Here is a 25,541-nt window from a genome sequence, read left to right as displayed (position 1 = left end):
TTAGCATTGAACATTAGCATTAGAAACGTGGCATTTTTCACTGGATTTGGTAGTTACCAAACCTGATTTATGGCAGGGCTATATTCCTGCAGTCTACATTATTCTCTCACTTAAAGCTTGTATTGCATAGCTGATTTTTTTGCTGGTGCAGTGACACTTTTCTGTGCAGATCACAACAAGGAGCAGGACAAGTAGGGACAGGGTAGAGGTTTTCTTCTTCGTGGTGCTACCCTAATGCCCGTGTCCAGGCTTAATGCAAATTACTCTGGTTTGTTTTCTGGTTCTTTCTCCAGTCTGGAAAAGATCAAGTTCCATCCATTTTTGGGGAGTTGTATTTGTCCTTTATTAGAAATTCTTTGGCAATGGATTGCACAGAATCAAGCAGACTGCTCTGTCACCACCAACCTCCCCTCCCCTGTCCCCCAGCAGCACTAATGGCCATTAGCATTAATTATTTCGGGTTCCTTGTTTTTCACACAGGAAGCAGCGATCAATGTGCCCTGCCAGGTGTATGGATGTGTACCCCCCAACTCCAGTCCTTTACCCCTCAGCTTTCAAAGCGTCTGTTCTTCGATACAGCCTTTCATTTTTATTCAGCATGGTGTACGCAGCACTATTTAGACAGCTTGTTATTTTTACTTTTTGCCAGGCATTTTCTCTATAAATGTTAACCTTGTGACACAGTCTGCAATGCTTCTTTTCTTGTGTTTTTATTGATATCCTGCTAACTTGCAGCTGTTGTGCATTCTGGGCTGCAGACCACGTAACGGTGAAACCAAATGGGTAACCTTTTCACCTAGGCTCACCCGTGGCTCTTTTTGCTGCTGGATAGGGATGGTCCTCAGAGTGAGCTGATTGGAAGTGTTAAGCAATCATGAGACGTGAAGACCTAGACACACTTGTTCTTTGCTTTCATGTGCAAAAATATCCCAAAACTGGACGTTGTAAGCAATAAATAAGATGATACTTCTGGCTTCTAGACTGGCTGTTAGCAATTTCAAGTGCCTTTGTATTTTGGGTGGACTGTGCAGACCACTTCAGCCGAAATCCCGTTGAAATATGTACTTTGTGTGTGTGTGGTGGAGGGATGAGTGTTCACACCAACTGGCCTCCATACGACCGAGCTGTTGGATGAGTTGACTGGATGGCTCCTACAGGGACTGGAAATACGTCTTCCTTAAGACTTTTGTTTGTTTTGATCCACTGTCTAAAACACAGGGCTCTAAATCAGGGCATGATGTGTCTGCTGTCCATATAGGTAATTTTTGAGCATTTGTGGCCTTCTGAGCTCACACCAGGCTCAGGCTCAGGCTATGGTGTGGGTTTGTAGTCACATGTTGCATTCTGTATGCACTCAGTAAATCAGTAACATTTCCCATGTGTTGTGGTCTTCCCTTGTTGCTTTGGTTGCATAAAGACAAAAGATTGGAGAAAAGCCAAATAATTGGAGAAAATGTTCCTGTAAAAATTGAGGACCACTGCATGTTAGAAACAGAAACTGTTGGGGTCACAGTTTTGTCCAATGGGTTCCTCCATGAACTCGTTCTAGAGAGGGTTAGGGAACTTACAGCTTCCCAGCTCCTGGACTTTTACTGCACATGACTGCAATATTAACACATGCCAAATAATACAAAATAAGCTGGGTTGTGGCCTTACTCCCAGACCGCATCGCTCGCAACTTAGTACAGTGTCACGCAACAGAAATGCTGTTCCTCCTGATGGGTAACGGCGTTAAGAGTGCTGAAGTCATGGTACAGAACACTTAATGATTTGCATTTTTCCCCTATGTTATAAAACACAGTTGAGCAGATGGATGCAGCCAGCTGTACATAGAGCTTTAGGGAGTACTGGGGAGAAGAGAGAGGATTTTGTTAAGATAAATGTAATAATCTCTGTGATAATTAGTTTAATTTAGAGCCCTGCATCTGACTCATTTTGACTAACCTTGTATGGAGCCTTTCTTGCCTTGCTGACGAGTCTGTGAATTTAGTTTGATTACAATCCCCTTTTTTGTGCTCGCAGATTGCTCACTGATCACTGATATTTTTCATTAAGCAGTTGCTTTATTACATTGTTATTTAGAGGGGAGTAATTTGTGCTTTCTAATTAATTTAATTCCGGGCACATTTAGTAAGTAGCTACAATGAGCCCAATGCAAGGGGTTTTAGGTCATATTGACATTGTTTACCAGATGTGCTCGTTTGTTTTAAAACACGGTTAACTCTGTGCTGACAACAGCTTTGTTCAATTGCGTGACTCTTCCACCACCCCTAACCTGCACCTCCAAAAAACCCCCAAATTAGAAGGTGCATTTCAAGTACTAGCGAGAGACGTCCATAGGCATTCCATCACAGAGGGATTGTATTGCAAACGGTGTTGATATAAACTGATTATTCCATTATGGGATTTGAGGACAGAGCAGCAGAGAAGCCTTTTGGTGTCCCTTAGCCAGGGATGTGAATACCATTACTCCTACCACTAAAAAAACTGAACAATGCCAAAGAGATGCAAAGTGGACGCTGAGTCCCTGTTTGACCCATTTTCCTCTGGAAAACGTGCAGTGAGGCTTCAGGAGAGAAGAGGGCAGTGGGAGTGAGCACACCAAGCAAGGCATGGATGTGTGCCTTGTGATGGGATTACAGTTGCTGTAATCAAACAGTGAGTGTTGTAATTCATAGTTGTCACCATCACAAACCTGTAGGCGTGGGCAACTGGTTTTTGCCAGAGACCTTTTGATAAATCTCAGCGTTTTTCTGCTAGTGATGCTTGCAGGAGTTGGGGGGTTTTCAAATGCTTTGTGTACGTCGCTGTTAAACACTGCATCCATCACCTGAGCATGAGAACTACCTCTGACACCTGTCATTTGGCCTGCTGTGTCAAAAATGGGGGTATTAAAATGAGGCATTTTAGAGACATATGAGACATAATTAGATAAAGAAATAACATTTTTACAGGAAAATGTACAGGCAGTTCAGTCCCCTGACTGTAAGCTTGTCCCATGAAAAACTGCCAACATTTGTCAACGTGTTCTGCAGTCACTTACATTGGTAAAAAGTCAATTAGTGCTTGCTCTGCGGCGAAGTCTGCCACAGAGCAGTGACACTGTAAGATTCATCGGCCTCTGAAGGACCCGCCAAACAATGCTGTGTTTTCTGTTATTTTTCAATCATTTTCCACTTCGTTTGGATTAGAGAAGACAAAATTAATGACAAACTTTGAAGGAAAGGTTTGTTCAGTAGTTCATACTTAGTATAAGTTTAACATGTAATGTGAGGAACTGAATTCTGGTACAATTTGAATGAAGAGCCCAGTTGCAACTCCGCTTTATTTTTTGTGGGGAACATTTAAATGGCTGTAATATCTTTTCTGGCTCGTGTTGGTCTGTTAAGGGTGCGTGCACACATGGGTATCTGTTCTACCTATTGATTTAATAGGAGAGAGCATCTCTTGGAAAGGGAGAGTAAACGTGTGTGCATGCATGTGGAAGGGGAGAGAGAGGGCGAATCTCTATCTGTGTGTTTATCTCCGTGAGAAATGATGCCTGTTACAAATGTGACTTGCCGTGAACGTTATTAGTGCTTTCCTCTTTAAGTGCATTAAACAAACACAGTCACCGTCAGCAGAAACGCCGCTGCCGTCTTGATGGTTTAGTTCAAACAGTTGGGATGTTTCATTGTCCCTCGATCAAACAGTGCCTGGAGGGGGATCAGCTCTTGATGGGGAACGCATCGAGGTTGCGTTCGAAGCTCGGATATTCCTCAAAAGCTGAAAACGTTTCATTTAAAATACTCGTTACAGTTTTCCTCCCAGTCTGTGAGCAGGCAGCAAAGTGAGCTCCGTTTATCATCTTTAATTGTGGATCGTCCCTGTTCAGAACTAACATCTCCCAAATTACCTTAAAATGAGCTTCCTCCTGGAGAGATTTGTAATTCACTTGCATCGCTTATTTTATTCGCTGTGTAAAAGTTAGACGAGGGCACGGGTTTTAGCACAAACAAAATGCATAAAGTAGAAAACATAATGCGGCATAAATGCCACATAAATCACATCCTAAAGACAAAAGCAGATTTCAAACATCTGAATTGCTGAGCACTTAATGTGGAGCGTAATCTGTGTTTTAGTTTATGTTTGCTTTCTGGAGTGTCACACAGAGCGAAATGTGGGGAGTTCCCTCCCTCTGCTCCAGCAGCGGAGGAAAAGGGAGGTGATTTGCAGAATGCCCAGGGAAGCTCTGGTCCTGCCCTGTGGGTAAATCCCCTGGCCAAGCATCCCCTTTGCTGCTGGGAACCGGGCTGCATGCAGAAGTAGTTGACAGAAATCCCACTGAGTTCTCTTGCTCAGCACACAGCGAGTAAGAGGCTGCTCCAAAATGCAAAATTGTCCTTGGAAAAACCTCCTCTGGTGCCCTCCCAGTCGTTTCTTCCTTTGCACTGCCTGCAACCTGTGCAAGCCCCCCCCTCCAAGCTCCCTAGCATCCCCCCCAGGGGTCAGGGTATTCGCAGTGCTGTTTTCAAGCCTCAGCTCTCTGAAATTGTAACTAACTGATAAATTCCCTGGCTTCAAAGATTTACTCTTAGGATGGACAGGAAGGAAAACGTGTATTTTCTCAGTAACATTCACATTTCTAGGGATAAAAGGTTATTCCTCTGCATGCTTTTGTTTTCCTTTGCCCAACCTGCACCTCCCGGCTTGAGTCAACGCACGTTTTCCTCTCAAAAAAATCTATTTCTAGGGAAATACTTCTTTTTAAAAAAAAAAATCAACCTGTTCCCCCCTGCGCCGCCACGATTGGTCCGATAAAATCGGCGAGCCGATCGCGTCAAAAGGAAAATAGCCCCGGCTTAATTGTGAGCTAAGGCTCCCGTAATCCCGGGCAGCATTTGAGATTCTGCCCAAGCGCCGGGTTTCGGCGGCTGCTGAGGGCTGTGGGTTTCTCTCCCAGCCTCCCGGCTGCTGCAGCACAAGTCAGCATAGCTAATGCAGAGCGAGCGCTCCCCCCGCTCCCGCGTCCCCGCTCCCGTCCCTCGCTCGCGCTCCCTCTCCCACGGCTTTGATTCGATATGAACAGACTGGTAACTCCGCTGCGAGAGGGAAAGCTGACATAACTCTGCAGATGGCTACGTTCGGATGATACACCTCGGGATTTTTTTTCTTGAAGGGAAGGTAACGTTTAGATGCTAATGTTTATTTTTCCCTTGTTGCCATTTTTCAGGACTGCCGGTCCCAAAGAAGAGCCCAAAGTCGGTAAGCACTTTTCAGCTACTATTTCTGTTTGTCTGCTTTGAAGGAGGAAGGCATGAGTCCTGCTTGTTTTCTGTGTGGGTCTCGATTGTTTTAAGTTGTCTTTCTGCTGCAACCATGATTACCTTGCACGGCTCCTGCTGCATGGGGAGATGAAAGAGGAATGCAGTACGGAAGGGGGACTTGTTTGCAAATAAAGCCCCAGGTTTACAGATCCTCTTTCCTGACAGATGCACTTCTCTGTCGTTTAACTTACCAAAAAAAAAAGAGCTATTGTTTCCTTTTGGAAAGATGGGAGGCTCCACCTTCTTGCCAGATAGCAATTCCTGTCGGGTGCTCGCAGGCACCAACCTTTTGCATTAACTCCCTGAGTTTTCTTGAGTACCCTCAACTGAATTATTAACAGAATGGGAAAGCATGCACCTTGTTGAGAGAGACAAAGCACAGACAGGGCGCAGTGACAGTTCCTGGGGAATACAGGTATCTGTCCGAGTGCTTGCTCCGGAGGCATTTTCATACTAAGCAGGATGGTGCTGCAGGTGTGAGATTCCTTATTTTAGATAAAAACCCAGCAGAACCTTATTTTCTTCTCCCTTCTGATCCTGTTCCCATGTAAAGCTATTACCTGGATGACATGTTTGCTAATAGCATGGAAGCCGTGATCTAAAGTATCATTAAAGCTCCGTGCATTCGATTGTGGGAGAAATTAATGTGCTATTTGTATGAAACAAAAAGAAATATTTTCTTTTTAAAGAAGATGGAATACTTAAAGCCTGAAAGTTTCCCGTTATCTGTTGAGAGGGAGGGAACAAAAAGAGAATTCTCTCCCAGTAGCTTTGGGGAAGCAGAGCAAGTGAGGTCTTTGCTGTGTTGTAAGATGCTCCAAAACTTCACCGCCAGTCCCCGAGGGGTGCTGAAACCTGCAGCCGAGCGCAGCCCTCCTCGCTGCAAACCTGGGTGAGAGGTTTGGGAAGGGGCCGAGCAGAAGGCTCCTGCTTTTAATACGAGTCCTCTGCTAATCCAAAAAGAAAGCCCTGAAATAATTAATGTGATTCTGATGGCTTAGGGCAGCGCTGATTAAAGTCACGTGAGCCCGGGCCTCTACCATTGTCAGCTCGCATTAATGTTGGGAGGCAGAAGCGCGGGGCGCGCTCCCTCGCAGATCACGGGCATGTCAGCCCCCGCTGCTGTCTCATACGCTGAGATTATTCCAGCCTTCGGTAAAACAGAAGCAAGCGTCTAAAATACGTACGCGTCTGGCACGTTTCTTCTCTCTGCCTGCACTTTTTTCCCCTCCGGTTGGAGCAGGAGTGGGGCTGCTCTGGATCTGGGCTTTAAACCGGCCCCGATCAATGAGTCTCGATCTGTTCGGAGCGTGGAGGCTCCCGCTTTGCCACATGCGCGTTTGGCGTCGGGTAAAGGGAGACCCTGCCGTGTCAGACGCCTCTCTGGTCGGCAGCGATGTGCTGTGAAAATCTGAGCAGCATCTAAATCGATGTGGGGTTAATCCTGCCTCAGTGAACAAAGAGACAGCTTGCAGACAGGTGTAGCCCTGCAACAGCAGATTTCTTCCTGCTCTTTGCTTTGAGGAGCTGGTCAGCCTTGGGAAAGCAGCCCCATCCCCTCGTGTGCCTCTCCCGAACCCCTCTCACCTTGCTTTAGGGTCCTTCCAGTCATTTTTCCTAGGGCCCTAGGCGGTGCTGTTGCCTCTAAAGCACAGGATTCACAAAAAGCAGAGCCTCCTGTTCCCTCTGCCTGCACACTGGACCATTTGCATCGGCAATTAGCAGCGTTGTTTTACACTGCTGCATAGTGCGGCAGCTTTAATGACCGCTCCTCAGAGGGATACACCATGTCTTCATTCCCAGGCACTAATGATTTGCACAGGCTGAGCACGGAAACCTGGAGTGAAGCACCTTGGGGTGCTCATATGCAGAGAAGGAAACTGTCCTTGGGGCTGTCTGGGATGGATTTACACTACCACCAGAGTTCACGTGACCAAGGCGATGGTCAAATGCATAAAAGCAGCGGTATTGCTAAACACCTTCCTTCCTTGCTTTAGCTGCAGGGCTGCAGATTCCCCCTCACTCCTGTCCTGGCTGGGGAGAGCCAGGCTTGCCCTCTGGCACATTCCTAGCTGGGATGCCATCTCCTTGCACCCTGTCCCGGCTTTTCCCAGGCCAGGTTGGCTGCTCTGGCAGCTTTGGGTGAATGTGGGTGCTGCCGGCCAAGCTGTGCACCACAGCCCTGGCTGTGGGGCTTGGACTGAACCTGCTGCCTGTCTCCCCCACTCCCTGTACCTGATGCGGAGGGTCTGTTTTCCAGCAGTCCTTGATTGATAAATACGCTGCAGTTAGAGGATAGCATACATCCAGGCCAGGGGCAGTTGGTCCAATCTTAACTTCTGCTTGTTCTCTCTTTCTTCTGCCGCATCGGGGAAAACATGAGCTCAGGTCTCCATCCTCTCCTGCATCACTCGGTGCAGTGACGAGCCCTCTCTTGGTACCTCGTACCCTTTCCCAAAGCCCAGACACACTCCCAACTTGCTGCCAGCAGCTGTCTTTCTCAAGCCCAATTTTTAGCTATCCGCCCCAATCCCGTATTCCCGAAAGGCTGAGTCAGGCTGTTGGATACCTCCTGTCTGGGAGGAGGTGTTTTAGTCCCTTGGAGGGGTTTGTTGGTGCTGGGGCTGTGCCGCAGTCCGGAAATAATTTTTCTGCACTGAGCTCGGTTTTCCTGGGCTGTGTTTTTCAGCCTGTGTCTATCTTTTGGTGAGCTTTGCTCTGTTCCCCAGTTTTTTAGGAGAGTTTCTCAACTTTGGTGGAAGAGCTAAATTAGTAAAATAAAATAGTCTGCAGCTCTCCATGGGGCTGGGCACTGCCAAGTCCTTTCTTCCCTCTTCCCCCCTACCAAGGACATGCTCCCAGCAGCTCTCTGCTGCTTGTTTGTTGTCATTTTTCTATTGATTCTTCTTTAGATGAAAACGGGTAATATTTCTGTATTGACCATCTGGGGATATATGTTTTCCATGCACAGGTTCTCTAGTGTAGCAATTGCTCCTGCATTTATCCTGGCATAACATGGATGAAAACAAACTTTATTTTCCTTTTTTCTTGTTGCTTGCATCAAAACACTCCACAAGGGGGCAAAGATTCCCATTTCCAGCTCGGTTTGCTGTCACTGCCAGGACCAGCTTCTCCAAAATGCTCTAGAGCACAAAATCTGCAGCTAGATCATCAGAAGACAGGATCACTGCAGGGGGAAGAAAACGCTAAGCTCTTCCAAAAAAAATCTCATTTTTCTTTTGAGTGTAAGTAAATACATTGTCAGCATGGCTGAATTGTGGCCAAAAATGCACAGCCTGTCCCTGACAAGAGACTTGCCATGTATTTCAGGTGGATAGGCAGCACTTGGGGTCCTGTTTTTGTCAGGAGGAGTAGGATCCATAGCATGAGTGCTTGTACAGCACATCCCTCTTCATTCAGAGACCGTTATCCCCCCCTCACCTTGAAATGCAGCAGGAGGAAACCACAGCGACTCTTTCTCAATTGCAGTTTGATGCCCAGAGAACCCTGTGCCAAAAAGCTTTGGTGTACATTTGTGCTGCAGGAGATGCTTCCTGCCACCGCCACCTCTTCTGCTGCGGGTTTGTCCCTGCCTGACACAGCCATACACAACTGCTGCGAATCATTAGTGTCCCATCCCTGCCTGCAGCCACCTCGCAGCCGTGGCGTGGCCCTCACTTCTTGCAGCAGTCACTGTACAGAGTAACATTTAATTACCCTTTCATTTAGCATGAACGACAAACTGGTCTCTGCTGAGCATTTTCTGGGCACTTGGAGACTTCTGTAAGCGGTTTTCCTTCTGTCTCCTTTTGAAACACAACAGCTTCAAGCTCCCTTTGCTCCTCTCATCACCTTTGCTGGTTTCTTCCTGAAATCAGAGGACGTTGTAATGCTCAGTGTGGGCTCTCTGCCGATGGAGAAGCTGCCTTTCAGGTCACAAATGCAGTGTCTGTGACTGAAAATGGGATTGCACAGTGGAAGGAAAAAATCCTGGAAGGCTGGTGTGTGCCCAGATCCCGACTGCTGCTGCCTCTTCTTCCGCAGGAATTGCCCCCACAGCTGCATTGGCATCCCTGTTAACCTCAGCCAGGGGGAAAAGGACAGCTAGAAAAGGGTTTCTTTCCAATAGTGCCTTTTCTTCGTCTTATGTTTTGCAGGATAAGGACTGTGGAGTTTCATCCAGGGCATAGGGAATCTGGCACGGGCCACGCATCTCAGACCTGGGGCTTGGGTAGGGCACGAGAAGCTCCAGCTTTCCACATATTTATTTTGTCATGGCTGTAATACAGTAGAAAGTTGATTATTTTTCCCCATCACCTGTATTTAAGGTGATATTGGGTAGTGCAGTGCCTTGTGCTCTTGTAGCTCCTGTCAGGAGTCAACATGATTCAGTCTACTTGACTTTCCTCTGAAAAACCTGATCAGGATCTCAAGGTGAGCTCTGAACTCCCCAATCTCCATAGGTTTGTCACCAAACGGCCCTGTTTGCTCATCTGGCCCTGGTTTCACTGCTTTCCTGCATGTGTGTGAGCTGAGCGAGCCACAGAGTCAGATTCAGACTCAGGAAAATCGCCCCAAAGCTGGGAAGGAGGCAGGAGACAGGGAAGCAATGTTCCCCTTCCTCTGTTCCCCTCCTGAACTCCTAAATTGAGATGTCCCAGGCTTTTTAAAGGAATTCTTGTTTGGGAAAGCAACTGTTCCTCTGAAGTTTTCCCGTTTCTTGCAAAATGTATCTGTGTATTTGCAATTGCAACTCTTGTTTAATTAGAGGTGTTTTTGCTTGAGATATGCTGGCACTTCCATTTGCAGCCCATATACCAAACAGAATTCATCGTTTGTCTAATATTTAGACCTTTCCTGTTGTAAAGTGAGAATGCTTTTTAACATTCAAACTTGGTTTCTTTTTAAATCAGAAAGTTTTCAGAGTTCTCAGCATTTCCACAAGGACTGAATAAAGCTTTGCATTTCAGTCCCTGTCCCCCAGCTTCTGTAAACCAGCTGTTTCCAGTGAGATTGACCTGACATTTCACAGGATGCCTGTAGTTATTTTAGTAGTTTGGCCAAACAAACAAAACAATCCAGATGATGAACTGAGAGTTGTAAAGTGTTTTTTTTCTTTCTTTATTCATTTTTAAATTACAAAGAAGTGATTTTTCTCAGCATAGTTCTTCTAAAACTGCTTCATTTAAAAACTGAAGAGCTGCATGCGAATTAACTTCTTTTACCACTTAAAAAGGTAAAAATGTTTGAAATGGGCTCTGATATTTGTATTTGAAAGTCTGCAGATGAGTAATCACAGCAGGTATGCTTTGTTCAGAATTGCTTTAAAGGACAAAGGCAATTTCACATTCTGGTCGATGGAGATATCATTTAAAAAATTGCTGGTAGTGGATCACCAACTTGAATGTAAGGCTACGAGGTCAAAGTCCCGTGGGCTGTTGGAGCTGGTTTTTTCTCAATGTAAACCTAAAAATGTATGCAAAAAAAAGGTTATTGTTAAAAGTGAAGAAGAATGCACTTTGGTATGGTGACTTTCTCCTCTGTAATTAATTCAGCCCTGCTGCGATGGAGCATTGGCCGCCTGGGGTTTCATGTTCAGAGCAGAGGAGGGGGTCCCCAGCCGTGAGCACCCTCAGCGCCCCGTGCTACTCTGCTCTGTGTTTGCTGCTGGCTTTTTGCCCTACCCCTGTTTGGTTTTCTGTGAAGTCCCTGAAAGCAGAGGCTCCTGGTGCAATGTTTTCGGGTACCTCTCGCCAGCAGGAGGCTTGTCATTGATGCCCGAGGTTTCTTGGTTGGAGTGGCTGATCCCTTTTAGCCAAGAAATTGTGGATGCTGTAAAAAACAGCCTGTGGGATGCTGATTTTTGGCCGCCGTCTGTGTCACAGCAGCCCCAGGAACGTGCCAGTTCCCTGTGCTGGAGCTGGTGGGAGATTGGACCCAACCTTGGTACCAACCCAAGGTCATATCAAAAGGGTATTGAAAAGCATTTGCTGTACAGTTTGGGGAGCTCTTGTTGAGGATTTTTCTGCATATTGAGTAGTACAAATCCTGGCAATGCAAATGGGACTTGTGCTTCATTTGAGTTCACCGTTGTGAATTTGAGTTAAGAATTATGTACCCTCCTTAGCTAAACAGTGAGCAGACAGAGCTCTTGACATCCCGCTTTTGAATAAGCCTTGAATTTAGGCGAATGTGTTTTTTTCCTGTTTTAATATGTGGAATTAAAACAAGGAAATAAAACTGCAAATGGACATTTTCACATTTGCGAAGGTCTGCCCTAATCCTGGGGATGCTCTGGGAAGCAGAGGCGTGAAAGTGGTACTCTGCTGTCCACCCACGTGTGATGTGGGGGTTGCAAGAGCTGCAGAGGAGAAGTGATCCTTCCTAAGGGCAGTGCTTGAATCTGTTTCAGAGGGAGTGTTTAAGTTTTCACAGTGAAATTTGGTAGTTCTCCCTTTTTCTTGTAGGCTCAAGTTAGACCCTTATGTTGTCTGAGTAAAAGGTTGTTGAGTTTTTCTGCCTTAATATCAGAAAAAATAAGTGTACTGAAACTAGTAACCTATAATGAGATTTAGGTTTGTTTTGTGTGTGAGATGGAGAGCTGCATATTTTGCTTATGATAAATGACTTTGTTTTGCATATCTCTTTCTGTCAGTCTGCCTATCAAAACCTGTCATTGGGGAATTTGTACCCAGCACTAACGCACCCAGCATTAACTGGTGGCAGCAAAACTGTGATTTATATATTTATTAATGTGCATGCAGAAACCCTGATCAAAGACGGGAGGAAAAAATTGATGGAAAACACCCACTCAAAGACCAATAACCGTCTGTTCTCTCTCTTTCCACTCGGCTTTCTTCCTTACAGCAACCACTTGAAAGGAAAGACAGCCAAAACAGTTCTCAGCACAGCGTCTCCAGCCACCGCAGCGGGCACACCGCGTCCCCCGTGCACAGCACGCAGGTGCTGCCGGACTACGCCACCGCGGAGGCGCCGGCTGCGGATCAACCGGACAGCTCTGGGCAGAAAAAGCCAGATCCATTCAAAATCTGGGCCCAGTCCAGGAGCATGTATGAAAGCCGACGTGAGTATGGAGCAGGTGTGGTTGCTAAGGCTACGGCTCTGGCAGCTGCTCTCTGTATATTTTCTTTGCGAAGAGCTGGATCTCTTAGATTTATCTTGGAGATGTAAGGCTTCAGTTTGTTAATTTGGTGTCTGTCAGTGATGTCTACTTGATAGAGGTGCACTTTCCTCTCTGATGAGGAGTTAATTTGGATCATCTCTAGGAAAGGACACTTAGACCAAAGTTTAATACGAAAAATCCCTTTAAAATTAAAGACCATCTTTTCTCCTGTTTTTTCTATTTTTCTTTTAATTTAGGCTGAAAGAGAATTTCTGAGTTTGTTATCCAGATCCTAAACTCTTTTCTGAGGTTGAGACTCATTGTCTGATATGCATAGGAATTGCAGTAAGGAGGGGAAGTATTTCGTTTGCTGAAATTCATATCAGATGCTTTCCAGTCTCACTCTGGGGAGGAGAAAATCCTGCTGAGCCGTTTTACTTTGACCAGAGTGGACACTTTAACAGTACAGATATCAAATGCATCTTGTAAGTGGCTTTTATGGCAATTAATAATCTGCATACTTGGCTAATAATTCAGCAGGGCTTTGACTCTGCTCCAAGACTATAAATATGGTTTCAACCAGTTTCTTCTCTGCAAAGAAAATAAACACGCTAGCTTTGCTTTAATTGCACTGCTGAAGATGATTGAATCTGGAAAAGCGTCTTAAAGAAAGAGCTTGAGTATTAGGTTCTTTATCAAAAGCAACGGTTACTTCAGTTACAGAAACGGGAGCTTCAAAGTCTTGGTGCTATCAGAGTATCACCTGGAGTTTGATTTCATTGTGCTAACTGGAAATTGCTAAAACCAGCATGAAATGAACGTTACCCCAGAATGAGAAATGGTAGGACTGGTTTTTTTCTGACCAAATGAATCACTTTGAAATCTTATGTCCTGGAAAAAATTAAATCGTGAGTCACAGTTTCTTGGCTGAAGATGCATCTCTTCAGATTGAATGTCTCAGCAATTCAGTTTGTAGGTGTCTCAGCTCCTGCGTGCCTCTTCCCTACCCTCCCCAAGGATTGGGCGTCCTGATGCTGCGGGCTCTTGGGCCAGGTCACGCTGATCTGTGGAGAAGTGCAGTGACAGAACTTGCACGTGCGTCTCGTTGGAGTAGGAAGAAGGGGCAAGAGCTGAGGGATGGTGACTCCTCAGCCCTGCAGAGCTGCGGGCAGAGCTCCTCCTTCTCCTGTCTGGATGAACATGGCTGAGGCTGTCACCGTCCCATGGCACCGGCATCGCCCTTGCTCAGCTCGTGTGGTTCCCGTAGGCACTGTGCTGGCATTGCTTCTGACTCCCTGCAGCTTCTTAGCTAATTTCTAATTAACTGTTTAACTCATACTAATTAGTCATTAGTATCAGCTTAGCAGCCTTAACTCCTGCCTGTCTTTCTGGATAAAACCCGAGGCTGAGCCGAGGAAATCCTGAAGTGCACAGGCAGGCAGTCACCCTTCTGTGTCCACGTCCAACACCGTGTGCTAAATCCTCCCTCTTTCCTTGACGGCTGCGGCTATCTTGTAGAGGTTTTATCCTTGTCTGCGATTAGAGCCTTTCCAGAGGCTTTTTCGCCGTCTGTTGACCTGCTGGTTCCCCACACCCCATCTCTCCCTGAGCCACAATCCTCTCTGCTTGGGATTTTTGCTAAACTGGGATCTGCTGCACCCCTTCAGCTTCCCTGTTTCACCTTTCCATGGCCCAACACCTCTGTGGTGGGGTCAATCCTCTTCTATTGCTTCAATCCTTATCTCCTGCCTTTCCTACCAGATGACACTTACCTTTTTTGGACACATGCACGTTTCTACCACCTTTTTGCCTTATTGCCACTTCCTTCCCACGGAGGTCTTTTCTGAGATTTCTTGGTTTCACACAAAGAGGGTTTTTGGAGAGTGGTAAAAGTGTGATGTGCTCGTGTCTCTTTGTAACAGGTGCCACTAAAAGTGTCCAGGAGCCTATGAATTTCTGACCCTAAGCTGGAGTGAAACACATTCCCTGGGGATTTACCTCCACTCTTACCTTCTGGCTTGGCTTTGCTGTGTTAATGAAAGGTGAAGAAAAACAGGAAAGATGTAGTCTAAGGGAAAAGGGCAGTTGGACTTGCTCTGTCTCCTGTCATCGTCTCGTCTCAAAGCGTGACTAGTGGTTTTATTTAGAAGTCAGTGGTCAGCTCTTGCTCCTTGCCTCACCAAGCCCTCGCATTTTATCTCTCTCACCAGTCTCATAAGTGGAGACTGTGGTTCACAGCAGAAACCCGGCACCTTTTCTGCCGTAGGAGCTTGGAGTGAGCTCCTATGTTCTATCTGCATGAGAAGTGAGCAATTGGTGGCTGCTCCCTTACGAGCGTGAATCATCCCTTTGAGACTCGCTTCCCAGTGTTGCCTGAGCACTGGTCTTGTGGTGCTTGGACTGCTCATAGGGAGCTCTGCTGGCGTGAAGCACCACATACTGTGGGATGGGAGAAACCATTCCGTGGGACTCCAGTTTCAGTGTCTGTCTGCTCCACATGTGCTGTTCTTCATGTTTTTACCCGTCTCCAGTTCAGTTTAATGCCAGTGCCTCTTTTGGCTGGCAGTGATCCAGTCATAGCGTTGCTTTCTTCTTTGCTTAAGCACCCATTCCCTTTGGCTTTGGGACTGAGGCATCTCCTCTCCCATGACATCCATAGCTTTGGGTGCTAGGTGTGACTCTGCATCTTTCTGCTGAAGATGTGAGCAGAACCGAGTTCATTGCTGATGGACACAGGAGGATGCCACCCTCATGCCAGTGCTGAGATTGGCTGGTGCCTCCTGTCACTGGGGCTTGTGGTGAGCCCTAGAAGCTCCCTCTGCCCAAGGAGCCCCAGCCCAGCTCTCCGCATTGCCCAGTCCAGAACTTGCTCTCTCTTGATTCATGGCCTTAAATTTTAATAAGCTCAAAAAGGATTATAAAACTGTTCTTTTGAGAGGCAGGGTTTTGAATCCCCAACCAGTGGACTGAAAAACAGCAACAACCCTTTGTGTTGAAGTATATGATGAAGTTGAAAAAGGAAGAATTTTAGAGCATTAGATCATCTTCAGTGTTTTATTTCATGCCATGTGTGAGATTTTTTATAAAGAGAACATAGTGCAATTTTTCAAGTGCAGTTGACACAAAAAGATGAATTCATTAGCCCCAGCCCAGACAGATTTTTTTTTTCAACTAAAAATAATAGTATAAAGAGGTTTCATTCAGTATACGAGTACATCGTCTCCAGGATGTTTCTAAGAAGTACTGAATCTATAATGACCACCTACTGCCTTTTTCACTGGGAATGCATCCCACTATTAACATTAATAATGATAATAATGTAGACATGAAAGCTCACAGGCAACATTTTAATTTTTCAGAATTGGTAAAATGTGTTCTTTCTTTCTTTCAATGTTTTTTGGATTATTATTTCATAGGAAAGACTGTGTTTGACTTAAGTGACTTGTCTCACTGAAGCCATTGGTAGAGCAGAATTTGGTTCAAAAGCAGCAGGTAACGCATAGCTTTGTAAAAGCATATATTTTTTGGTTTAACAATACATCTGAATATCAGGAAGTACTCCGATTCGGCAGAGGAGAGCCACAGACGTTGCCTATTTAAGGGAAGAAAAAAAACAAAAGCAGCAAAATTAAGCTAGATTAATGCAAGGCAAAGTAATGGCTCCATAACTGTGTCTGGACGCTGGTTGAGCAGCAGCAGATGAGAACTGCAACTTTATTCAACAAATGGAGGCTAAAATTCCTTCACGTGCAGCTGTCCTGGGTGAGGGGGTCAGGCCTGCGAGGTGCTGAGTGCTTGGGCTCCGGTCCAAGAAAGCTTATTTTCCAGCTGTAAACCCAAAGGGACTTGGACGCTTTAAGGCTAAGGCTGAGCTCAAATGCTCTGCTGCAATCTGGCCCAGAGTCGCAATTCTTTGCTGGATTAAGACTTTTGAGAATAGCCGGCTTTGCGTTAAGTGAATCTGAAAACAGATCATTTGGCGACAATAACAAATGCGGGCTTTGCTGGGGCTGTTTGAGCTGCCTGAGCTCCCCTTTCTGGGTGACTCGCTGCTGGTGGGAGTTGTGTACATGAATCAGAGACAAGGACAAACCTTTGGGTTTAAACACTGAAGTGGTTCCAAGATGCAGGAGTGACATACGTGAAGAGCACTCGGTGAGAGAAACAGCAACTGAATAGTTTGTCAGAGAACCGCAGGTCTGAAATCTTGCGCTGTTTTGTTGAAAATACATTTTTATAACATGCTTTCTGTTTTTCAATGTATTATTAAACTTCCTTAAAGATTAACGCAATCTGTTGTCAAATTTTTCTCATGTGGCCTGATTGCTTTGCAAAATACCATATCCTACATATGGCCATCTGTCAAAACAGCAGTGACAAAATGAATTAATCTGAATTGCAGATGTGTTAATGAATCCCTTTGAAGGGCTTAAGCATTTAATTAAAAGTAAAGCAGAACACGATAGATAATTTTTAAAGCTTTTAAAATATTCTGAGTTATCGTTAATATTTGAATTTTATTTTCGGTCACATAATTTGCTTGGTTGGATTTTCTGTCCACAGATTTAATTAAAATAATACAAACAAGTCTTGACCCCAGCGTGTAGTGAACACTGCACTACTCACCAACAGTCACACGGAATTCAAAATATTGGCACCATGATACCAAACATTAGATACTTTCTCCCTTAAAACAGAAAGTCAAAATACTCTCAGGAAATTGCAGCCGCCTTCTGATCAGGCTGAGTTTAAAAATGATAGATAGTAAAAGCCCCTTGGTAGGGTTATGTCCTTTTATTAGACGAAGAGGAGACAAACAGAGCCGTCCGCTTGGGCACACAGATGTGGCCATGCCCTTGGAGGATGTCTTGCCTTGCAGGACATCGTGTGGGCAGCCCAGGCTGCGGAGCTGCTATGGGGCTGGGTCGTGGCTGATGTTCCTCTGGCACCAGCCCGGTTCATGGCTCAGCTGGGGCATCGTGGTTCCCCAGACCTCAGCTGCAGAGCTTGGTCGTCTTGTTGAGAACACACTGATGCCGTCTTTTGAAAGCTTTCTGTGCCACCAGAAGTGTTGGTGAAAAGGAAATGATAGAAAAAACGGAGTTTGTCCTGCAGGAGGTTAGTTTAGAAAACAAGGCTTTTCTTCAGATAGGGAGTCTCATGAGATTTATGGCTAAATCACAGGACTTTTCAACACTGAAACTCTCCATTGGCTTCACTGAGACTATTCACTCTTAATTCCAGGCTTGTCCTTACATACATTGCTGAACCTGGGCCTTGAAACTTTTCTAGTTTGCCAGCTGTGAATCATTGAAAGTGCTGCTGCCTCAAATGAGGTAGTGACTAAAGCAAACTCATACTGATTACTGTTTGAATCCCTCTTTTGTTGAAACTGGTATCACACTGGGCAGAACTTTTTATATATATAGCATGTAAGATAATTGCTAAAGTTTGTATAGGAAAGTTTGATTAAAATTATCTCTAATTGAGCATTGTGTTCATTGTTCATCATCATGATGTATTTAAAATTTCTGTTAACATTAGAAAAAGATATTTTCATTTGGAAAACGTAACTGTGTCACGATGGTGATTTTTTTTTTTGGTAGAAAAGTATTTTTAAAATGTTCTCAAAGAGATTCCTCCTCTGAGGAGCAAAAATTGTTCTTCAAATATAGCTGCATGCATGTGCAAATAGACATCAAAATTAGTATGTTGTAATCCATAGTAGCTATAACCTTAGCAATTATATGCATGAAAGCCTAACATGACCCACACAGTCAAAATAATTAAATTAACTAACGAGAAAGCAGATACATTAAGCTTTGCAAAACTGTAAAATTAATATTGCAGCTATGTCACCTTCGCCTGCAACTGGACTGAGCAAGGGTGAGCGAGAGAGAGAAATCAGTTCCACGAGTTTTGGAGAATGTAAGACTGTGCCGAGAATGTGTCTGTGTCTTGTGGTGTCTTGTTCTGGTGTCAGTGCCGCTCTGTGGCGGGGGGCTCCTCATCACCCAGGGAGGCTGGCAGGGCTGCATGCCAAGGTGAACCACGAAGGGGCAAAGCTCTCGCTTTACCCTGCACTGGCTAGCGGCAGATTTCATAGGTGGTAATGGAGTGTATCACTTTCTCATTTTGTTCATGAGTTTGCCTGAGTCGACAGACCTGTGGCACTCCCCTCTCCTTCCATTCCTCCTCATGGGCCCAGCAGAACTCTTCTTACCACTTTTGCGATGCTCTTAATGGTCTGGTTTAATTCAGGATGAGCAGACTGGCAAGTATTACCCATTTGGGCTATTTTTCCACTTTTTTTCCAGAAAGAGTCAGACATGCTTGGTATCCGGTCAAGGTGCAAAGATGCAATGAATGCACTATGAAATTTTTCTTTAAGTAAAAAAAGTGGCTACTCTAAAGCCTAATTGCAGGATGGAGAACCTGAAGTAATTCTCCAGTGTGGAGAGCCTCATGGTCCCACCTTGTCTTTGTGGGAGTACAGAGGTGGATGGGGTTTCCTAGGCTGTGCCAATGCATCACCGTACTGCAGAGTTGGCGCAAGAAGTGGTAAAAGGTGTTTTGCTTGGTTTGTACTCACGCTGTGTAGAAGTGTGTTGTCTGTATGTTTGTTGTATCTGTGTTTCCCGTTCCTGCAATCCTTCCAGCGGAAGGAGCATTATGTGAAGCAACTTGCTGCTTTGGGTATAGACTTACCTGGTTTTTATTGCTTTGGTTTGACGCTGCCATTACATCTCGGCTGGCTGTTATCCCCAGTGGCTGTTAATTGGCTAGCTGGTACCCGAACCGGGAACATAAGGCATCATTCAGTGAGCCTGGAGAGTTGACAAATGGGAAGCTGTTGAGAGTTGCCGAGGAAGCGGGCCTGTGCTGAAGCTCTCTGCAGATGCCATTTTGCCTCCGACAGATCCAACACACACTGTTAATTGGTTGGGGCCAGCCTTTGCCAAAAACAGCCTGCGAGGTGCTGGAGAGATGCTTCCGAATGTGGCTGCTCTTCACGCACCAAAGGCAGTGACAAATGACAATTATTTCGGTGTCCAAGTTCTGCTGTAGTGCCACACGTCTGTATGGGGCCTTTGGCCAGCTCTCCTGCATGGGTGAACCACGCAGGCTTCCAGCCTGCTCATCACCTGGTTATTCTGTAATTGCAGCTGGGCGAAAATTAACCTCTAGTTCAGTAAGGTAATGTGCACAGGTCTTAAGCTTTGTCTATAACTGCAAGTAGTTAGAAGGTGAGAATTGTATATAGAGAACCAATGGCTTAAAGCAGTTTGAATGAAAACATCAAACCACACAACTCTGCCTTAGCAGTCACCTGTTCTTTTGATTTTTAGTATTCCCAGGTCTTAACCTGTTGAGTCATGGAAGAGACAGCATCAGAGCTAGCCAAAAATCTTAATACTGAAAAGCACCAAGTGACTAGACCCAAACCTTTGCACAATGGGCACCAACAGTGTAAAGTGCTATTAGGGCCCAGTTTGACACTCACTGGTGTCAAGACAACAGCCAGTTTATCTGCTCAGAGATAGAGAAAACTAGATCATGTTTCATTAAATGTGTTGCATCCTGTATCTGAGTATGCACTTACATTACATTCCTGAACGATACACCTTGATTTTTTTTTTTAACTGAAGATACAGGCAGCTGACGTGTAACGGAACTTTTTTATCATTAATTATAAATTTTGGGAGGGGATCATTACAAAATTAGTCAGTGTTACAGATACCAACCAATAAATATTAAATGAACCTGAAGTTGTCTTCTGATATGATTTAATGTTAGCAATTAATTTTGCATTTTTAAAAAAGGGATGAAAGCAAGTATGAATAAGTTAATATAAAACATTACTGTTCAACCACACTTCAAGGTTAGTACTTCACTGGATGCAATATTCATTGTAAAAACCTTGCTGGTGTTCCATAATAATGAGTGGGTAAGGTTGGGCTGTTTTATGTTTCCAGCTGGTTTTGTCTGTTCAGTGGCTTTATGGAGCCAGTACACGAGCAAGCAAGAGTCAGAAGAGCTGCTTTGCTTTCAGTGGAGCCCTTCTGTTTTACACCAACTGGGGATCTGTCCCCTGGTTATTTAAAGCAGTGTCAGTAGACAGATAGCAAAGTCTGCTTGTGAAAGTTAATTAAACAGTAGAAGTCATAACAAGTGGCTCTTTTGTCTCCTGTGAAGGAGGAGGCAGCTGTACTGTTTCTGGCAGAGTGATTCTCTGTTGTACGCATTTATTTATTGATGAACTGGAAGAGGCTTTTGCACTGGGTAATGATGCTAATATTGATGGAAGGAAATATAGTGATAAACAAATGGCAAGACACAGTTAGACACCTAGAACGTACAAACCACGGTATAATTTTTAGTAGAGATTTAAATAAAAATCCTTTAAAGTTATAAAGTCTAAAAATTCAAGACTGCCTCATTTAAAGAGTGAAGTTGTGCAGCAGATCCCTCTACACCTACATCAAAGTAATACTGATTGGGTATAAGGGTGTGGAGTTTTGATTTAAAATTATAGTTTTCCTTCTTTTCCTTCAGTTCCAGATTACCAAGAGCAGGATATCTTTCTATGGAGAAAGGAAACCGGTTTTGGATTTAGGATTCTAGGTGGAAATGAGCCTGGAGAACCTGTGAGTACACCTAGGAGTGGTCTTCTTTTAACTCCTGATGTGTTCCTGAATCATGGCAGTGGCATGCACAGATGTGCAGCACAGCCTGTGACATCTCTGTTAAAATAGCTAGTGGGCTATGTGCTTGCATCCTGCAACTCCTCACCACACTCCAAAAAACAAGCCCAAACTCCCATAATTGAAATGGGTTTGGCTTCCTCTGCTACTCCCTGTTTTTGTGATAGCCCAAATGAAAACACATGGGTCCGAAATTGCCTGGACACTGAGGAAAGGATGTCCTGGTCAGGTTTGCAAGTATTTTGAGTGTCAGGTTTTCTATTTGCTTAACTCCCTCTTTGAATTTGCTTAACTTCTTTACCAAAAATCCAGTGCCCGTGGAAGATGTCAGACTAAAAACACATGGTCTTTCCTATGCTGCACGGGTCAGAGTTACATATCGGCATCATAAATTTCCACATATTTCTCTGCCAATTTTTTTTTCTCGTTTATGGCAAGAGAGGCCATGAATTTCTCTCACATTAGAGTAACTCCACAGAACTCACTGAAGATAAACCAAGACTGAGTTGGTGGGCAGGCGAGTGGTACAGAGCTTGTAAACCCCAGAGGCAAACGAAAGGGTGACTTAATCTCAGCCTCCTTGACAGGACCCTCAGTGCTTTTGACTGTCTTCCTCTCTGGTCACTGTCTGGTTGAACACATTTCCCAAGGCTATCTGTCATTAGAGTGAATGGACCGCCTAAAGAAACAAGATATCAATTTATTACAGTTTCACAATGTGGCTCCATTCACATGGGGCTGCTTCCACAGGAGCAGCTTTCCTGAGCAGCAGACATTTGTCAACAATTTCCCTACCAAATTGGGTCTAACCACCATTGCCCCTTGCTTCCAGCTGGCTCTTGAGCTAGTTCTCATTTATCACTATTTTTTTTCCTTGCTTTCTGTCTTTCCTTTCTCCTCTTTGTGCCAATTCATCAGATTTACATCGGTCACATTGTACCGCTGGGTGCTGCTGATGCTGACGGCCGCCTGAGATCGGGCGATGAACTGATCTGCGTGGATGGGACGCCTGTTGTCGGGAAGTCGCACCAGCTTGTCGTCCAGCTTATGCAACAGGCAGCCAAACAAGGTCACGTCAATCTGACCGTCAGGCGCAAAGTGGTTTACACAGGTAGGTTGTGGTGTCACTCTGCAGGGGTAGATTTTCTTGCCAGACTCCATCTGTTCAGCAAACAGTTTAAGGAGAAAAAGCTCCTCCTTGAAATGCTGGGAAAACTCAGGGGATGTGTTGTTATTCTTCCTCTTTTGGCTTTTTAAAGTATTTTCTTTGTTATTTATCAAATACGTTTCAAGTATTTTGCTTCCAGTCAAGACTCAATCTCAGTTGGCTTCCCCAGTCTTCGTTAGGTTTCTGAAAGAACGGGGAGCTGTTCAGTTGCAGCAGGTCAGTTTTAGGTGAACTCATGTGGCAATGGGGACTGCACTGCGCCTGTCCATGTCTTTGGTTTTCTTCCCAAAATATCTGTGCTGCCTGATAGCCACCCTTAAACTAGGAGTGAGGGAAAAGATGCTGAAGAGGCAACAGCAGAGGAAGCAAGGGCAGAGAGCGAGGGAGGGCACTGGTGTGTGGTGGTTGTGACCCCAGGCACAGGAGAAGCTTCAACCGAGGTTTGTGTAATCAACAAACCACAGGATGCAAAACTGTGTGCATCGATGGTTCTGGTGGTGCAGGGTGTGCGGGTTTGTTGTAGCAGAGAGGTCTCCGTGTGCTGAGTTATGCTGGGTGTTGTGCACATGCTGCACAAGTGCATGGTCTAAATGGACAAAAAAGAAGCTGACAGAAAGGCAAAGATGCAATGAGAAGTGACACTGCATGGTGGCACCCAGATTAGTGACAGGAAATACGTTCTAATTGCAAAGAAAATGAAGACACGAGCATGAGCTTTCTAAATGATGTGTGAGATTATGCTTGATGTTGGAGAGTAATGTTGGGGTGCTGCGGCTTCTTGGGAGTCTCTTTAGGGAGCTTGAGTGCAGGATGGAGTTTAACTCACTTGTTCAAAAGAAAGGACAGTAAATAGCTTTTCAAGTTTAGGCATCAGCTGGAAAAAAGGCAGTAATGTACTTTAATCTTAAAAAAGCATCAAAGTAACATTCAGGTTGAAAACTAAACCTACTGTAGAAGTTAGGACTAGAACAGTACCTCTCAAATAGCTCTGTATTCTCACCCAGAGCTCCTTCTGCAAAATATTAAGTGAATGTTCACTTCTCATTTATTTCCTTCTTCTCGTAGTGGTTAAATGCCGGATTATGTCTCTCTTCTAACAGCCTCTCTCATTCCTGACGAAAAGCTGCCAGTGTGAGAGAGGGTTTAGGAGATGAGCTTTGGAAGGAAGGGGAAGGGCAGCTGAATTTTTGTTTGAATATTGTTTTTGTGCGTAGATTTTCTGTGCAGTTTTACAGCCTCCAGGCTGGAAATCACCATAAAAAATTTAGATGCATGAGAGGTCTTGATAAAAACCCTTGATATTTCATTCAGGGACTTGTTACTCCAGACCATGCTATTTCTGAATCACTTCAAATGTGGACACTTACTCTAGGGTAAATTATTCAGGATCCCTTCTTGCACTTTATATTTGCAGGCTTTTAAATTCTGGCATGACTTTGTAGCTGAATTTTGGTCCCTTATTCCTCCTCTCATCTATATGCCAGTAGAAAAAGATTGTTCAGCTAAATGGGTATTCCATGTCTTGAGATTCATACAGGGGAAAGTTTATATTCGTGTATTCTTAATATGTGGAATAGTAGGTATTTAGTACATACTTTGAGTATATAACTGCAGGCAGGTACTTCTATCCAAGAATATTTTTAAGTACTTATTTTTTGGATCATGGGTTTACAGGTTTAGATTTTGTTTGGCATCCACTTTCTTCTTCTTGCTGTTAAGATTTTCAACTTAATTTTGATTCACCAAACCGGAGAAGTGACCTGATTAGTGGAGGCAGCCATTCGATAGAGACAAGCACAGTCTGCTGCTCTCTGCTGCACAAATGGTCTCTGGGGAACTGGCCGAGTAACAAGAAGTGGAAGCTACCGTGGGCCACAAGCTTTAACCCAAGGTTGGCTCAGGTGAAGACAAACCCTGTGCTGGGATGTAGGCGGGGGGAACTCTCCTGATTTCCCAGCAGATGATGGCTCAGCTGCAATATGGTCCGGCACTTCAAGAAAGACATGTTTGAGTTGGAGAGAGCCCAACTGGAGGAAGTCCAGAGGACCAGCGAGAATAGGGAGAGCTGTAGAAAACATGGTCTACAAGGAAATATTGAACAAATTGGGATTGTTTAGCCTAAAGTAGAGAAGCGGGAGGAGGTGTTAAACTCCCCAAGACTATAAGAGGCTGCTGCAAAGAGGAAGGGAGTAATATGTTCTCCATATGCCTGCTAGATAGAACTAGAAATAATAGCCTTATGTTGCAACAGGGAAGATTTAAGTTAGATACAGCAACCAATAGATTGCCTGGGGAGATATTTAACAGCAGATTAGACAAACATCTGTCAGGACTGACAGTAAGTAGAGCTGACCCTGGCAGAGTGTGTACTAAGCAATTTTTTTGAGATTTCTTCATCTCTTTTGAGGTTTTCTTGGGTAGCTGATTAGATCTGAAACTAATACCACTTCCAACTTCAGTTGCTGTCAAACACTTGTTTAATATTAATGTTAATAATGTTTAATGGTTGCCCGACTGTGCCAGGATGCAACGATGATAATTGCTGGTTCTTCCATCCAGAAAACTTGCTTCACAAGTTTTTTTGCTTTAGTATGGGTGGTTATTGTTACTTAACATCACATTAATCAAAGGCAATCAGTGCTACCCATCTGACAGCATTAAGTTAAAAACCACACAGGTGCTGTGTTATTTGATATTACTCTCTCTCCTTGCGGCTTGTGCACGCATACGCAGCTGCACGTACATAACCGAAGTGGGCATGGGATGACTAAATGAGGCACCTCTGAAATAATGTGGTCCAGGTTTAAAATGCCACAGAGCATCCAAGCACACAACACTGCGCTGGTTTAACTGTGCTGCTGCTGTCGTTCAATAGTGAAAGGCTTTGGCTGCACGACCATACGCTGGAGAGGATGAGCTCTCCAAGCTGGTGGTGACATCCAAAAGGGCACAGAACCATTATGGCCATGATTTATAGATTAAAGCAATGATTTGCCTTTTTTGGGGGGCTTTTTTTTACCTTTTTCTCGGTGGACGGCGCTTTTCAAGCTCTAAACAGTGCAACTCACTCAGTCCATCTCTTATTTTCCCTCCCCAGTTCCCAAGGCAGAGAATGAAGTCCCATCCCCAGCCTCTTCCCACCACAGCAGCAACCAGCCGGCCTCGCTGACGGAGGAGAAGCGGACGCCGCAGGGCAGCCAGAACTCCCTCAACACCGTCAGCTCGGGCAGCGGCAGCAC

The 25,541-nt window shown here is 44.8% G+C and overlaps 1 protein-coding gene across 1 annotated transcript in view; it reads left to right on the top strand.

The window, feature by feature from the left end:
- Positions 1-5,212: 5,212 nt before the first annotated feature.
- LOC104543908 (membrane-associated guanylate kinase, WW and PDZ domain-containing protein 1-like) overlaps positions 5,213-25,541 on the top strand; it is a gene marked incomplete at its 5' end in the record, with an annotated part of 36,997 nt that continues 16,668 nt past the window's right edge. The window contains 5 exon segments of the mRNA XM_010188627.1: positions 5,213-5,244; positions 12,174-12,390; positions 20,986-21,077; positions 22,053-22,245; positions 25,400-25,541. The exon segment at positions 25,400-25,541 is cut by the window's right edge and continues 173 nt beyond it. Coding sequence (XP_010186929.1) covers positions 5,213-5,244; positions 12,174-12,390; positions 20,986-21,077; positions 22,053-22,245; positions 25,400-25,541 — 676 coding nt within the window.

Source organism: Mesitornis unicolor, unplaced genomic scaffold (assembly GCF_000695765.1).
Source record: "Mesitornis unicolor isolate BGI_N332 unplaced genomic scaffold, ASM69576v1 scaffold3847, whole genome shotgun sequence".
Lineage (NCBI taxonomy): Eukaryota > Metazoa > Chordata > Aves > Mesitornithiformes > Mesitornithidae > Mesitornis > Mesitornis unicolor.
The sequence above is the reverse complement of the archived record's forward strand: the minus strand, read 5'-3'. Positions and strand labels throughout refer to the sequence as shown.